The sequence below is a fragment of the Cuculus canorus genome, chromosome 3 (assembly GCF_017976375.1).
Source record: "Cuculus canorus isolate bCucCan1 chromosome 3, bCucCan1.pri, whole genome shotgun sequence".
NCBI lineage: Eukaryota > Metazoa > Chordata > Aves > Cuculiformes > Cuculidae > Cuculus > Cuculus canorus.
In genome coordinates this window covers 118,522,972-118,539,485 of record NC_071403.1, presented here as the reverse complement: position 1 = coordinate 118,539,485, position 16,514 = coordinate 118,522,972, and the positions used below count along the sequence as shown (strand labels likewise).

The following is a 16,514-nucleotide window of genomic DNA, read 5'->3' as shown; positions in this document are numbered from 1 at the left end:
CATACATTTTCGCTTGATGAAAACATATTTTCCAAGGCCTGGCAGCTGCAAAATTTGAAACCCAGCAGGCAGCTCCGACAGACGGGAGTGTGGCTGCTCGGCCAGGCAGAGCGAGCGAAGCAATGCTCCCGGAAAGAAGCCACCGAAAACAGAAAGCTGTTTCCTGTGCCGAGATTTTGCGCCCAACACACAGCTATTATCAGTCCCTCATTTAAGAGAAAAATGTCATCCATAGTATAATTTACACCTGCACCCTGGCAGTGAAGGACGAAGAACATTTTATACTCGTATGAACCTCCTATTCCCATGGATTCCTTTAAATGGTTTAACAGAAACCTCTGGTGCTGTATGTCTAGGCACACTATACCGCTCTTGGCACCTGAAACAAACATTGTATTTTTAATTTCTTATTTCTCTTTTTTTTTTCAAAGAAATGTTATATTTTTTTCCCAATTTCATTCTGTTCTACAATAGAGCAGAAGCATGCAGATGTAGAAATGCTGCCTGCTCCTCTCCTAGAGTTAAAAGCAAGGTTCTTAATAAGCAGGAAAACACGAAGGGGTCACCAAGAGTAGATTTTTCTTTCATCTGCTATTTCTCATTTTTGGGCTTTTTACAAAGTAAACACAAACCAGACAGTCTGTTTTCCAGACACCTAAATGCTTTTGCAGTTTTGTCAGACTGTTTCAGATGGATAACGGCAGGTTTCTCTGTCTTGCATCCAAATGCTGCCTTTCCGCACAATGGTGTAAAATGCAAAATGACATCTCTGTCTTCAGTGTGGGTGTAAAGCAAAAAGAATTTGTTCCTCTCACCCCAAATGCTTTACTTCTCCTGCCTTCCTGCCCTGCCTTCAAGCCCTAAAAGAGGATATAAAACCCTATTTTAGAATAAAAAACTCAACAAAACATCTGAACACTTGCAAAACGAGGCTAGGTATCATGGAAAAGCCATTTGGCTACGAAGTCACTGTCTCTGCTCCTTAGGAAAAGAAAGATGAACACAGCATTGCCAGATAACACTGCATCAAAAATGCGTGCTTCTTGTCACCAAATCTCTTTGTGTGTTTGACTTACTGCTCTGTGCCAGTGGAATTATGCAGACAGGATGACCTCAAGATTATGATGCATCATTGTAGGACAGGATCTGTGTATCTTTAGGAACTGACCACAGAGAAATAAAACTAAAGTCTGCTTTTAAAAGCCAGCATTTCGTCCAAGAAGAGAATTTTATGTGAAGTGCTTCCTATTATTAATGTCATATTTGGTAAAGATTCCAGCACTTGGGTTGGATTAAGAAGAAGAAAGCAGCAAATTAAAATGTTCCGGTGAAACTCTCTTTGTTACGGAAATATCAGACATTCCATTTATCCAGCAGCTGTATTTGTCTATCCAAATTGCAGCTGGAAAAAAAATGATGCTTCTTCATGGGATTTTCCACTCCTTCTTTCTATCCAGAACACACACATATTCCACCATTTCTTCAAGGGCAGATACAAAGACACAGAGCCAATTTCTCTCCTCAGCCAAAGCAAGAATGGTTTAATTAAGAAAATCTGTGCTCTGCATGAGCGTCATTTTGGAGGTTGTTTTTGGTTTTTTTTTGATGGATACTGATCTATTTCTTTCTTTCTGCGCACATCCATAAGCACATATATGTGACATTCAGGCAAACGCTCATTTCCAGAAGGAATCGTTCATGTACTTTCAGCCAACTACTATTGTGGCTGTGTGAGTGGCCTTTCTCTCTGGGCAATGAAAAACGAGCACTTCCAGAAGGCAGTCCGTGCTATTTATCATAAGCTGGGATGAATCACCCCATGGACATTCCCGTCTTCCCTCGCAACTGCAGAGGAAGCCTAGATAACCAGCTTAGGCTGGAGCCATGAAAGAAGCAAGATAACACTCATTGGGGGTTTATAGTCTAAGCAAATTGCATTGTCTGTCTCTTAAATAGTGTGGTGGAATGGCCTCCTCCTTCACCTCGTGTCTTAGACTCCTATTTTATGATGAGAGAACTTGTCTCCTGGAGAGGTTTGTCACCCTCTGTGCAGACTACAGCAGTGGTCTAGAAGGTGGAGTGAGACAAAACCCGCCTTAGACGTCAACTTTGGGCCTAAAGGTTGACTGACTAACAGCAAGAGACAAGCACCTCTCCAAAGAGATCTTCTACCTGTCTGCATATAGGTACCTGAAACAGGTGAAAAGGCTCCTTCTGGGAACCTTTATGGTGCTCCTCTTCATTGCTTGTACCATAATTAGGCCCTTGCTTTGGAATGATTTCTTAATTATCTAAAATACAGGTGCAAATTAGAGGCCGAAGTCAGTCAGAGTAGAAGCAACTGTGGTTGGCAGTGCACTAAAAATAAACAAGATGGTATTCAGGGGACAGAGCCCTATTCCAAATGCTCTTTATCATCCATTTTCTCTTTAAGTTCCACACTGCAGTAATCTCGTCTGGGTCATAGTTTGAAGAAGCTGACTAACCACATGATTCCCCTAAGTGCAGATAAAGTATATCAACTCCTCTATATGCTGTATGCCTGAATGAGCAAGCAGCAAGGCCAAGTACTCAGCCCCATACCCGGCATAAAGCAAGCTCAAATATTCACCAAAAAAAAAAGAATATACTTTAAAGGAGATTTTAGGAAGAGAACTTAAGGAAACCTAGCACTCTCCAAATATATTTATTGTTACTGACAACAGCCCTACAGCCCCTGAGGTTATTGCACTATGTCCTACTGGAGGAACAGCCTTGGGCTTACACCCATCTTCACAAATTTCCATCCCTCCTCTACACCTCCTTCCTCCCTTCGTGTGCACAGTGAAGTGTGACGGATGTCAGGAACATTTCACACCTGCTGTTCCTAATCCTTTTCAGATGATTTTGCACTGAAAAGGACTAGGAGTGTTTTTTTTACAGTCAGCTGATGTTGGGAAGGAGATGACCGTCAAGTCCTGGCTTAGGCTCAAGGGCGGCACAGCTCCCGGTGGGGACTGGTTAACCCATTTCCAAGAGCACAGTGCTGGACTAACACAACCTCAAAAGGCGTTATATATTTAGAACATAGATGACGTGGAACAAGAACTTTCCTGGATGAGGGCCAGAATGCTCAGCACATTGCAGGATTAACAATTTTCTGAGAAACTGTGTCTCAAACTGTGCTCTCGTTACCAAATTTGTTCATAAATAATAAACAACGTTAAAATAGTTTTGGTCAATCAAACCCGATTACCATCTTTTCACTACAGTGCAATTAAAACAACATATTTTTTTCCCCGCTATGACTAATTCTCATCAAACAGCCATCCTCAAGATGGACAATAACTCTAACTCTATTATACCCTTTGTCTATGATTCGGCTTTTTTTGAGGAGGAGATAATTGATGTTATATGTTTTTGAACATTTCTTTTTTTATCCTTTTGAGACACTACTTGCTCTTCTAACACCAGATACCAACTCCAACACAGAGTGGAATCAATGGCAGAACATGAGGTTAACAATAACTAGCCTGTGGCAAAGAACAGTCAAATAAATACTCTGATGAAAGGTACGTTATTTTGCATGTTTACATGGATGCACATAGCACCTACATGAATAGGTCACCTTCTCATTGACATTTCTGGTGACCTACTGGTGTCTTCTGTTTTAATGGCATTAAAATTTAACCCTAGCACGCACTGACTGAAATGGCCTTTATGTTATACTTAACATAGAGAGGTCCTGTATTGTTCAAGGAAAACTGCCATTTCTGGTTTTGAATTCTATAGTAATACGAAGATAAAAATCACATAAAGCTTAAATATCATCTAAAAAATATCAGAAGAGGATTCTAGATGTGGTATAAACACACTGATTCTGTCAACTGTAATGATTTTGTATTATTAAGAGCATGATCCTACAAAATACTGAGTGCCTCTTGCAACTCAAGTCCTTGACTTTCATTGACTTTATGGGCTTTCTAAAAGGACTAGGCAAGTATCCTCTAAAAAGCAAGTCTTTAGAAATTCCACCCCATAGTTTACTGTCTCGCAAAGATGTATTTGCTTAGTTTACAGGTGAATATTTATTTTTCTCACTTGACAGTTTTGCAAACTCAACTAGACATCAAGCTGGAATTTCCCCTATTCAAGCATCATCATCAGTAATAAAGGTATTTTTGCCTTGGATACACCTGTGCAACTCCATTAGCCTTCATCAAGGTTACGTGTGTGCAGCTGAGGTTATATATGGAAGACAACTGGGATGGAGTGACCTGGCTATGGACACAAATCGACTTGTGGAATATTTATTGCTGATGATGATGTAAAAGAAGGCAAAAAGTGGTGAGGTTGGCAAATGGGCTAAACCTGCTACTATTTTTAACTCCTACCACACCTGAGCCTGTGTGAGCAGCTGAAAGACAACAATAGGGTTTCACTTTCATAGTCTCTTTACAGAGAATTCCAAAAGGGATTTTTTGTTTTTATTTGTTTGTTTAAAATGAGTTCATATCAGAGCAGCGTTCAATCTAACGTATAGTTTGATAACTAAATAATAAAGCAGCAACATTTCTGTGCTTCAAGAAATAGATGCTGCCTGGTGACTTCTGCACACAAACAGATGTCTTCACAGCAAAATCCAAATAACAATCTTTGGCCAGTCAGTTATTGGATTTCTGTAAGCTGATTCTAAGATTTTCTTTCCCTATTGACTCTACTCCTTATCACCCTAAAAAGCATATACTGTAGCCTTAACAATTAAATGATAATGAGCAGACAGAAGAGAAAGGACAGGAGAGATCTGGCACAGCTACAGCTAGCAATCATTAGATTTACAGAGGGGAAAAGACATGCTTCCTAGGCCAACATATTTTTTATGAATAATTGATAAGGCAGTCAGCACAGTTATATCATAGAAATGTAATATATATCCATAATTATAAAACCAGCTTTGTGCAAAAGGACATAAGACACTGAAAGGAGATACCAGCCAATATGCCATCCTGAAATAAAATACAGTCACTATTGTGTTAGTTGGCAAAATTTAAATACAGGATTTGAAGCAAGCAAAATGTTCTTTAATCCCATTTTTTAGCACAGTCCAGGCTCAGTCTGCTCAGGAAAATACTGCAAGGCAAAATCAGCAGCTGCATTAATTTGCTGATGATTGAGAGAAAAATGAAAGTTATCCTCATGGTTTTTTTTTTCTCCCTACTTGCTACTCTAACTTACTAATAATACGAGAGTACCAATTTATTCCTATGCAAGTATATGAAGCATACAAATTGAAAAATCAATGTAATGGAAAAAAAAAGATTATCATGCACTGTTTAGAATCAATCAGCTAGAAACAGAGGGGGGAAAATGCGAAGGTGGAGACATGACGTTTAGAAAATGTACATATTGTACCTACCCTAAGCTAGATTGTTTGTAGGGAAAACTACCCTTACTCTACCATGCAGACTAAGCTATGTTTTGACCAGAACATCATCTTATTTCCAATCTTTTCTAAAGTTATTAATCAATTGTCTATTCTGCTTTTAAAAATCCCCAAGTAATAAAGATATCAATCCCTTTGCCCATAAAAGCCACACAAAAGCATGTAACAAAGATTTCCGGGTGAAGGGATTTTGATACTCAAAACGCTTTGTTAGCCCGAGGTCTCAGCATCGTTCACCAGAACGCTGATGGCTCATTGCAGCCCGAAGGACAAACTTTTGCCATTAGGTGATGGAGTCCCTTGAAAACATCGACAGCAAGAGTTTTTAGTTGTTCTCTGAATCACCATTAGCAGCTGAGTTTAAATCTTAGCTCTCTGAGTGGTGGAACGCTTTCTTCAGCCAAAACCGGCCTCTACTGATCAGAAATAATTACGCTGTACGGGTCAGATGTGTAACAAATGGTTCTGAGTCTCAGTTTGGAAATACATTCAGAGGAGGTGGAAAGAATGGCTACTGGCTCTGTGACAGGAGATTCAATCTTCATAAACCTGCAAGAGAGGGGAGGAAAAAAAAGCGACACAAATGCGCCCTACAAAAGAACAGAGCAGATCACAGCTGGAAGGAAGGCAAACCTTTTAATCAGGTCCTTGAAATACAAGCTGCAGGAAGCTAGAACATTTTGGTGGACTTCAAACTCTTTGCCTTCAACAATAATTTTCAGGTCTGTAAACTCTTTCGCTCTGCGTTGCTGGTTCAACTCCTTCAACATTTCTGCAGAACAGAGAAGACAGACAGTGCCAGGGTTCCCATTAAGAGTTTTTTTTATTTTTACTTTTTACTTTTCAATTTTTTTTTTTTTTGTAAAGAAGTAGAGAAACAGGAAACAACTGATATTTTTTGTCGGTAAGATTGGCTCAACACAGACAGTCAGAAGTTACGAACATAACATATTAAAAAAAAAAAAAGGAAAAGAAAAAAGCAGGAACCAGTAGGTCTAAACAACTGAAATATATATATACAGAAAAAAAGCAAAAACAATCCTAAATTTGGAAGGGTTAAAACCAAAACCAAAATATTTCAGCATCAGCAAATCAGAAACAAAGAGAATGCATTATTACAGAAAAGTTAAAATAATTCATTATAAGAAAAATCAAGAGCTAACGAATTTATATCCAAATGCAAATAAGTTTTGAATATACTGGAATAATATTAGTAAAAATATGGTATTATGATGCAATATGAACTGGATATGGGTGAAAATAATAAAACCACAAAACCTGCAAAACCAACTTATCCTTAACATAGTAAAAATGTGTTAAGCCTCTCGGTTAACAGAATAAAACAGTATTTCTAAATAATATATAAATTACAGTGCATAAAAAATTAGCCAAATTATCAAAGCATCTTGCAATATACCTCAGCTATATAGACTACAGTTGTATATGTTTCAGAATTAGCTTAAAAGCATGCTTATGATAAAAAATAATCTCACGCAGAGAAAAAACTACTGCCTTTTATAGCATTTCCCATTTTTTTTGCACTCCGAGGATTTTTACCATCACAGCATTTTTATTTTTTAGCCTTCAATGGCTTCATTTACAGCAACGATCAACTTTCACACATCATGAAAGAATCGTAATGATTAAAATAACCTACGAAAGTGTTTCCATCCTGCAATAAAGCACCTACCTTGCATGGTGCCTCCTTTTATAAAGCCTATTGGTACTAACAGAATGAAATAATAGTATGCCCTGTCTTCATGTGTGGATGTGAACTATTAAGCAACCTACATGTTTTATATGCTGGCCGGACTTTTACGGGTAAGACTTCCCTCCAACTTTGCAGGCCAAAGTGGCTATCAAGATGAATAATATACTTTTCACCTGGGCAATAGTCTGGTGGTTCAGAATCCAGTGATCAAGATGATAAAAGGGCTGATTTTAAATACTAAAGGATTTTGGTTTGATTTTATGTTTGCAATAGGTCAAGGTTCTCATTTTCTCAGCGTAACACCCTGAACACATTCCTCTTCAGACAGATCTGTAAATCACCAACAGTTCTTTACATGGAGTCCACCTTTACACAATATAAAAGGGACCTGAAGAGCGTGTAACTATAACTGCATTTAATGTCACTATTGGGCTCAGGTGCTGGGCTGCCAAAGCATCGCCAAAGGATCTGAAGGTGACATGAAGACCCAAATAATTTTTAATTTTAAAATTTTTAATTTTTAATAACATGAAGACCTCTGCTTCCCGAGTGAAACTCAACGGGAATCATTTCAGAGAAGCGCTAGTGGTTAAAAGACACGAAAGCATGCAAATATACAACTGTTGCATGAAAAGGAATTGAAGTTCTCCCAAGCACCGATATCTGTGGTGCCCATTTTTCAGCCTTAAGTAAATAAATGTCACCTTGCACATTTATGTCTATTTAATGGAAACACAGTAGTGTCTGAAAGGCTAATTATTCTGTGCTGAAATGGGTCAGTGCTCTCCAGAGAGCAAGCAGATCGTTAGAGAGGGCACAGAAATAACAGCAGGCTTGTGTCAGATCTATAACAGGGGAAAACAAACCACTCTGTCCTGTGGGTGCCATAGCAGAGACTATTTTTAACGAATTCATCGGAGCTAAAGTACAAGGATACATTTCGAGCAAAACTTAAAATGGGATCCTAATATTCTGCAGAGAAGTTTCAGGCTTTCGCTGCAGGTGCGGTGCCTGAAGTCTGACGTGACTACAAATGCTTCAGACCAAGGATGCTTTGGACACAAGGGGTATCCAGCCTGATTTAGGGTCAAAGTGACTAAGGTCCCTGGTTTCACAGGAACAGCACCAGGTGCTTTCTAAGCCGCATACTTTCGGAGATGACGATTATTCTATCCCTTTTCACATATGAACTATTTTTCCCTCCGTTTTTGTCCATTTTCCCACTTTCACTACAGCAACTGCGTTTTCCTTCCGACCAATTTTCTATCATTTCATGCCTTACAGACAGTTACTTTCCCCTTGAAACTTTCTGATACTCTCTCATACCTTACTTAATTTCATTTTTGTTTTGTCATTCCCCTTTTCAAATTCTCTCAACTATCGTCCTCCATCCCCATTTGCACTTTTCCTGAGCTCCTACTGAAGATCCTTTTCTCTAGTGTCCGTGGCAGCCCTTTACGATCTGCCTTGCAGAAGCCTTTCAAGAAAAGGGCTCCAACCAACACTAAGACATAAGTTTAAGATCACACTTAAACAAGGGGTCAATGTCCATTTCACCTCATTCCATTCCTCCTTTTAAAGGTCCTGATCAGTTATTCTTAGCGTTCAAAGAGCACGGCTGTATGGATAGCAACTGCATGGATGGAATCTATGCTCCAAGTGTGGAGACCAGAGGAAACAGAGTTTAGTTGCATTCTGAATGGTCTGGGGGTTTTTGGAAGTGGGCTTTGGGTAAGCATGACAGTAGAGACCATCTATGTACTCATTATTATGGCCAAGATTGCTGAATAACAAGACACAAAGTTCAGCCACATTAACTACAGTTGCTGTCTTCTCTGCACCATCTATTTCCACTATTGTGAGAGCTGATTTGAGCATTTAGAGTCATAGAATCACCAGGTTGGAAAAGACCTCTTGGGTCATCAAGTCCAACCATTCCTACCTGCCACTAAACCATGTCTCTGAGCATCTCGTCTACCTGTCTTTTAAATACCTCCAGGGATGGTGACTCAACCACCACCCTGGGCAGCCTCTGCCAGTGCCCAATGACACTTTCTGTGAAATTTTTTTTCCTATGTCCAGTCTGAACCTCCCCTGGCGTGACCTGAGGCCATTCCCTTGTCCTGTCCCCTGTCACTTGGGAGAAGAGCCCAACTCCCTCCTCTCTACAACCTCCTTTCAGGCAGTTGTAGAAAGCAATGAGGTCTCCCCTCAGCCTCCTCTTCTCCAGGCTAAACAACCCCAGCTCCCTCAGTCGTTTAAACACTCAAAAGTACTCCCCCAAGTAATGGGCTGATTACTTGGACTGAGGACCCTTTAATTACTTCCAATCCTGCAGTTCCTGTACACAGTTACTATCTATGCTCTTCACACACTCCATTGTGCTTTATACTGTATGCATCTAGAAAACACGGGTCTGGAGCAGTGCTGCAATTTGCCTCATAAAATATCAGAAATCGTAACGAGCCCTAAACAGAAACTGATTCCTTCAGGCATCTGGAGGCCATAATTCCCTCCTTGTCCCCTTGACTTGCTATAGTGCCCTCCACAGAGAGATGGCTACGAACAGTCCTGTATTTTTTCTAGTTTCTGATCTTGAAAGAGAATTGGCAGGGGGAGAGGAGAAGGAAGTCAGGAGACTGCATTGATTCATCGATCTTCCCCACTGAGGCTCCTTTGTATTACTAAATAACTAGCAGGCATTAGTATTGGACACAAGGTTGTATCAGAACGGGCCCTCATTCTCAGCGTATTTGTAATGCTCACACTGTGCTTAGCCAGGCATTAATGATTTATGAGGACTCAGGATGAGTTGCAAAACAAATTTTTTCACCAGGTAATAATGTCTGTCGATGAGTTGTAAAAGGAGAGACAACACAGTGCAGTCCTGGCAGTGAAAAATGATCTCGGCTGTCTCCTGCTAGTCCCTCTTCTGGGCAACTCCTAATTTTCAGTGTTTCCTCTAACAAACGGAATTTCCCCAAACCTTCAGAAAGGGATATACTGGGAATTTCCTAGTAGTTATTTATTCCTCTGGTTTCTTTGTTCTTACACACATTTTTTCCTTTGTTTGATTTTTTTTTTTCTTCGCTTGATCTTTTTTTAAAGAGATCCAGGTAAAAACGAAGCGCAAGGCTTCGACAGAGTGGGCACTAAAGTTCCCTCTCCTCAGCGAATCACAGCAAATGCATCCATAAAGCAGGGGATTTTCCTTCCTGCTCCTGATGCACACACGCATTGGGACTGCAGAAACCAAGCAAGTCCTTTCCGTCATCTTCATCATCACTGATGCTAAATCTTTCTTAGTCAAAGACTGGCTGAATATTTTCTTCATAAAGAAGTACACAACAGACCTTCCCGTGTTCTTCCATAATTACATGAGCCACATAGCAGTGCAACCTAAAGGGGACTTGACCTGAAACCTGCAACTGAACATCTCTGTGGAGCTTGTGAAGGGAAGCACTTTCTATCTTGCCATTATCAGCCTTCATATCATTGCTTGGGGGCATTTCAACGTAATTATATTGAGAGTCCCAGAAACAATATGGGTCAGAAGGTGTAAGTGACTTTCCTCAGGTCAGGAACAGAGGCAGGAAGAACTCAGAAGCTTTGATTCCTGGTCCCCGGCTTCACCCATCACACCACATTTTCTTCCTCTTAATTAATGGACAAATTAAACTAAAGACCCCACAAGCCCTGGATCAAATGTAGGACCAAGAACAATGGTGTAATTGTATAGATCAAGTAAAGGGAACAGAAATGATATAGTGAATCTTTTTTTTTTTTTTAATTACTTATGATCAGAAATAAAAATGAACAAGGAACTTATTCCCTAAGTTTATTTATTCTGTATTTCAGGCGCAGTGAAGCCTAGATACCCAGCCAAAGATCCCCTCTGATGCACACTCCTGTGGCACAGTGGAGACTCTCTGTTTTATTTCCACTTTTTAACGAAGAACTCTTCACTTAAATCCTAGTAGATAAGCATTTAAAAGGGGGTAGAAAAAGCTCAAAAATAATGAGCTGTGAAATATGGAAGAACACTTTACAAAAAGTATTTTTCAAAATTTGCTTAGAAAAAACTAATGTATTATAAAGCAAAGGGTAATTGATGAAACATCACTAATTATTCTTGTGAAGAACATGCAAGAGACCAGCGTTTGCCCAGACAGCTCCATGCTTTCATGACTGGGAGAGAAAATGTGGGAAAGCCAAGAAAAGTTATGAGAAGGCAAATCCAATTACTTTCTTGCTTTTATAATTAAGGAGATTAATTCCCAAGGTCATGCTCTAGTTATGTAAAACAAGCATTTTAACCATGAAGTGCCAGCACTATGCACACATGCTCGTTTTGATTGACAGTAGAGTATGTGCAGTAGAGATAGTCTCCTACAAGAAATTACATTAAGAAGCAGAAGACCCGGCAGTCAAATCGGAGTTGCGAGTCTTGGGGAAGTGTACCATGGCGAATCTGTCCTCTTGAACCACATAAGAACTCATGAGTTTCCGCCAGTTTTGACAAACCTGTCTTTCTCCTCACTGTTACACCCACAGCCACATGGAGAATCCCAAAGCCTGGAGAGTGCTCTATTTGCCTTTGCACTGTTGATACATAGCTTGAAGCGTAGAGAGATAACATCAAAATGCCCAGTTGCCTTGTTAGAGCAGTCTGATGAAGTTATGCAGACACACCTGGCAATGCAGCGGCTGAGGCTGCTCTTCACTCCCCCCCGGGGACATCTTGATACTGCAGACCAGCTACCATGGAACATCATCCCTTAGGTTCTCCCATGATTATCGGGCAAGGAGATAGTTACTTCCCAGTTGACAAACACACCATTAACTACAGCAGCTTCCATGTGGTGTGAAGACAAGTACACACCTCTGGAGAACAGCTTCCTACTCAGGACAAAGGACAAGAAATAGGTCCTTCATTCTCTTTTAGCCTGAAATGAAATAGTAATAGACAAAAAGGGAATGAGTGAAGCCTTGTGGGAACCATTAACAGCTGAGGATGTCTCAGTTATTATCTTGTGATCTTCAGTATTCTTCCCAGACTCTAAAAATTAAACATCTGGTTATCAAGACTTCCTCTAGAGACAGAAACATGTTTCACGCTCAACGCAGACCCTCCTATGGGCTCAGCCAGGTAGGATGCACTACCACGGGTGTCTCTCCCTAGGGATTACTAAAGGAGATTAGATAATTAGCTGAGACGAGACACTCATATTTTGCACAGAAGGTGAGAATTAATCTCTTGCAGATAAATAACTTCTACTTTTTCCTTTTGAATCTCAATTCTTTGTCAAGAGCAGAAGGAGAAGGGGGCGTAACTAAGCTGGGACTTGCCAATATGAGGAGCCTTTATCGGTGAGATGGGGGAGGCAGACAAATGGTGAAACACTCTCGCTCTGTACTGTGAAACGCTAAGGCTGCTAATGGCTTGGGATGGAGGTTCAAAATAGCACTGATGATACTGGCGTGTCCAGCCCTTCTCTCTCAATCTGTATTGATTACATAGTTTCCACAGGATGCCATCCTGCTTTCACAAGCCCTTAAACCAGAAAAAAAAAATGCACTGAGAAAAGCTCAATACCGTCTACAGGAGCATTACAGCCCCAAAGTACAGACTCAGCGAGGCCGTGCCCTGCTGAGTGTCTGCTACGCAGCTACACTCCCTAGTGAAGATGGAGCATATGCTGATGGAGAGGTATTGCCGCTGGCACAGCTACACCAACCTCTGAACAACAAAAGGCAACGCGAGTCATCTTCTGCTGGGTTTTGTCAGCACAGCAATGTGAAATGCAAGGTGTGAAGCTGTCATAGTCTGAGCTGATACAGCCATGGCAGCAGGACTTGGTAGTGCAGACCAACCTGTCTAGATCTTAGTCTTGTTGACACTGTTATATACCTGTGCTGTTAAAGAAAACAGCAACAGATGCTGGAGAGTGGGAAAATATTTTCATATCTCCTCCTGAACAACACATATGTGGCTGTATAGAATAAGCCTACTCAAAGGATTGTTGGCAATGAGATGCCCCATTGTGCTGAATAATTTTTCACTGCTCACATAGACAAATTCTTCTCACCTTGTAACATGAGAGGAGGCCAACAAAGTTAGCTGTGGTGATTACTCACTTGAGGAAGACAACTACTGCTCTATGTGTAAATGGAGCCTTTCTAAATATATAAAAATCCCAGGGGAGTCACTGTATTATGATTTGAAACCAATTTTCAGCCTATTATCATCACTAGAACTGACATTAGGAGGCAGCTCAAGGATGCCTTCACACATTATAGAGTTGAGATTTCCCTACATTTGGCTGTAGAACTATTTCAACATATTTTCTGACTGTCTTCAGAGATGAACTACACCCCTGGTTTCTAGAAGATCTACTTTAAATGCAACGTTGGAGAAATTTTGGCATCACAGTTACACACAGTAATAAAAAGAGGAGTTTGGGGGTGAAAATGCCTTTGCTGCTTTGATTTATACGGTAAAGTCTTCTACGGTATCTATGCCTGCTAATTTATAATCATACAGGGTTACAAATGCACAGTGAGTGTATGTGACCAGCTTCGAAAATGAACTGCATTTACATTACATATACGAATGCACAGAAAGAATAAGAAAAAATATGGAGACAATCTGATCTCTTTAGTTTTCCAACACCGGCTGTGAGCCATACAAGGACAAGCAGCAAGACCAAAGGATCCAGCATAAAAATACCTACTGAGATGTGGAGATAAAGATGCAGCTTCCTGTATCAGGATCTGCTGGAGTTTTTTCATAGGATTCACCCTTGATTAAATATAAAGTTGGCTGCAGCTTGTTGTATATTGGCCAAGGCAAACAAACCCCAGGGGATCTCAGCAAATTGCCAGCCTGGCCCCCTGTTCCTTCTATAACATGCCACTATTTCAGTTAGCACTGTAACTTGATTTCCAGGCAGACAATAATTTTCTCCGGAGACAAAATGAGAAAGAGAGACAGACAGAAAGAGAAGGAAAAAAAAAAAACCCAACCCCCTGTGAGTGCTGGAAACGCAGAATAGCTCAGACTCGAAAGAGAAATTTAGTTCTGATTGTTTTATTTACCAGCAGGCAGCCCTGAATATCAATACACACTTAAGGGAAGGCTAAAATATTTATTACTATGTGATCTGGGATGGATTCAGTATTACCCTAATTGCTTGTAGCAGAAAGACTAGCAGATAGCTTTTACACCTTTTTGATCTCTTTATGTAGTGCAAGGCATTAGCTAAACGTTTCCCAGTTTTGAAGGCTTTGAACAAGAAGCACCCATCTGTGAAACCGATAGTGTAATCAACAGGCTCCCAACATGTCAGCAATAGTCAAACGCTGACCAGCTTTGGTGGCGCAAGAACAAAAGCTGTGAATTGTGTATTAACAGCAATCAGTCACTCGCCTGCGCGTACCTACAGCCGGCAAACAAAACTCTCGGTTTTCCAAAATAAGAAAAGATAGGTTTCTGGAAATAAATCAGGGATGCATCCAACACAAATTGCACCTATCAGAGTTAAAAAAAAACCCCAGCAACTGTAAGGTGTAACACCTGACGATCAAAGACTTCAAAGCACATAATGTATGTTAATTAGAAAAGAGAGGAGGGTGTCCTCAGTCCATTTCAAACAAAGGCAGCACTGCCCGGCTTCAACAGAGGCAGGACTTAGATTTTTCTTAAAATAGATGTAAGTGTAATCAACAAAATAATTCCTTCTTTGCTGTCCAGTTGTAACGCACCTATTTTCTAGGATTCATATACTGCAGTATATGATGCCTAATAAGAGCAAATAAAACCAACTCAAATCTTTGACATGGAAATATCAGTCTTTCAGAAAATATTATACATCTTCTATAAATAATAAAGTACTAAATCAAAGTATTTAGGCCTATATACTCAGCAGATGGCTTAATACCAGGCATCTGTTATGCACTGGGTTAAATGCACGCAACAGCATCTCTTGGTCCAGTGGACATCTCCTATGATAGAGAACTGTTCTTTTCACAGAATCACAGAATCACAAGGTTGGAAAGGACCCATTGGATCATTGAGTCCAACCATTCCTAACACTCCCTAAACCATGTCCCTCAGCACTTCATCCACCCGTTCCTTAAACACCTCCAGGGAAGGCGACTCGACCACCTCCCTGGGCAGCCTGTAAGGTCTTTTAGTACAGACCTTGTCTCCAAGATGAGACCCAGTGATTTATTACACCATCAAACCAGGTAATTGTAATCAAAATATGTAAAATAAATGAATGAAAACGCTGCCAGTCAACTCTGGGACGTCCTTTGGGGTATTGTGCAACTCAGCAACTCTTCTTCAACAACCGGTTCCCTGCTCTACAGCTTCAGCATCTGTCAGTGGCTGCACTCATGTCCACTCATAGAATCACAGAATGGTCCGGATTGGAAGGAACCTTAAAGATCATCCAGTTCCAATCCCCTGCTCACCACTACGGAAGAAATAATAATAATAATAATAATAATAATAATAATAATAATAATAATAATAATAATAATAATAATACAAGGCTGTTAACTTCCTTCATAATCATAAATGACAACAGGTTTGGAAAAAATTATAAAGAAGCTACTTTTTGTGCCCCATGAGCTGGGGCATGATTGCAGAGACAGCTCAAGGCAGAGGACTGGTAATGGGAGCAGAGGAAAGTGGGAGAAGGGAGCAGGAATGAGCGGCTGGGGAGGCAGCCCGGTCTCACAGAAACAGCCCTCTAACTTCCATGCACTTTTTACTTTTAGGAACATGGTCTTGTATGAAAAAAACCCATAATTTGTGTCAGATTTTCTTTGAACGTCTCTCTAGTTATAACATTTTTAAATCTCTGGATTATACCTGGCCTAAAGATGTGAAATTATAATTTTTTTCTTTTTTTTTTCTTCTTTTATAAGCACTGTGAAGTTTTCCAAGTCCAACAGTGTTGCAGCTGCTTAGGAAATGCTTTGTCAAATGTTCTCCTAATTTCTGCCTAACTCATATTTCCCCCTAATAGAGTAAACCGTGATTTTTAAACAAACTTTTTGAAAGGTATTCTTGTTAATATTTAATATTTTTGTATAGATCCTGGCTGAGTCACCTCCTAGTATCCATGCTGCATGAACAGTGAGTTTCTACAGTGCGACAAGAGAATCTAAGCTGTGTCTGTGGCTGATAATGTAAGAAACCATTTAACTGCAAATGTTGTTTATATTCATAGAGGAACACATTATCAGGAAGTGTTTAAGTAGCTGCCTTACCAAACTCAGAATTAAAAAAAAGGCACTTTTAAGAAGTCTGTTGAGATTAAAGGACAAAGATTTATTTAATGAGTATTAAAATTTATGGGCTCTCTAAGA

The 16,514-nt window shown here is 40.1% G+C and overlaps 1 protein-coding gene across 2 annotated transcripts in view; it reads right to left on the bottom strand.

The window, feature by feature from the left end:
* The window catches only part of KLHL29 (kelch like family member 29), a 410,457-nt gene that overhangs the window by 70,653 nt on the left and 323,290 nt on the right, over positions 1 to 16,514 (bottom strand). For both annotated transcript variants that reach the window (XM_054062520.1, XM_054062521.1), the window contains one exon: positions 6,056 to 6,194. In XM_054062520.1, coding sequence (XP_053918495.1) covers positions 6,056 to 6,194 — 139 coding nt within the window. The remainder of the gene's footprint in view (positions 1 to 6,055; positions 6,195 to 16,514) is intronic.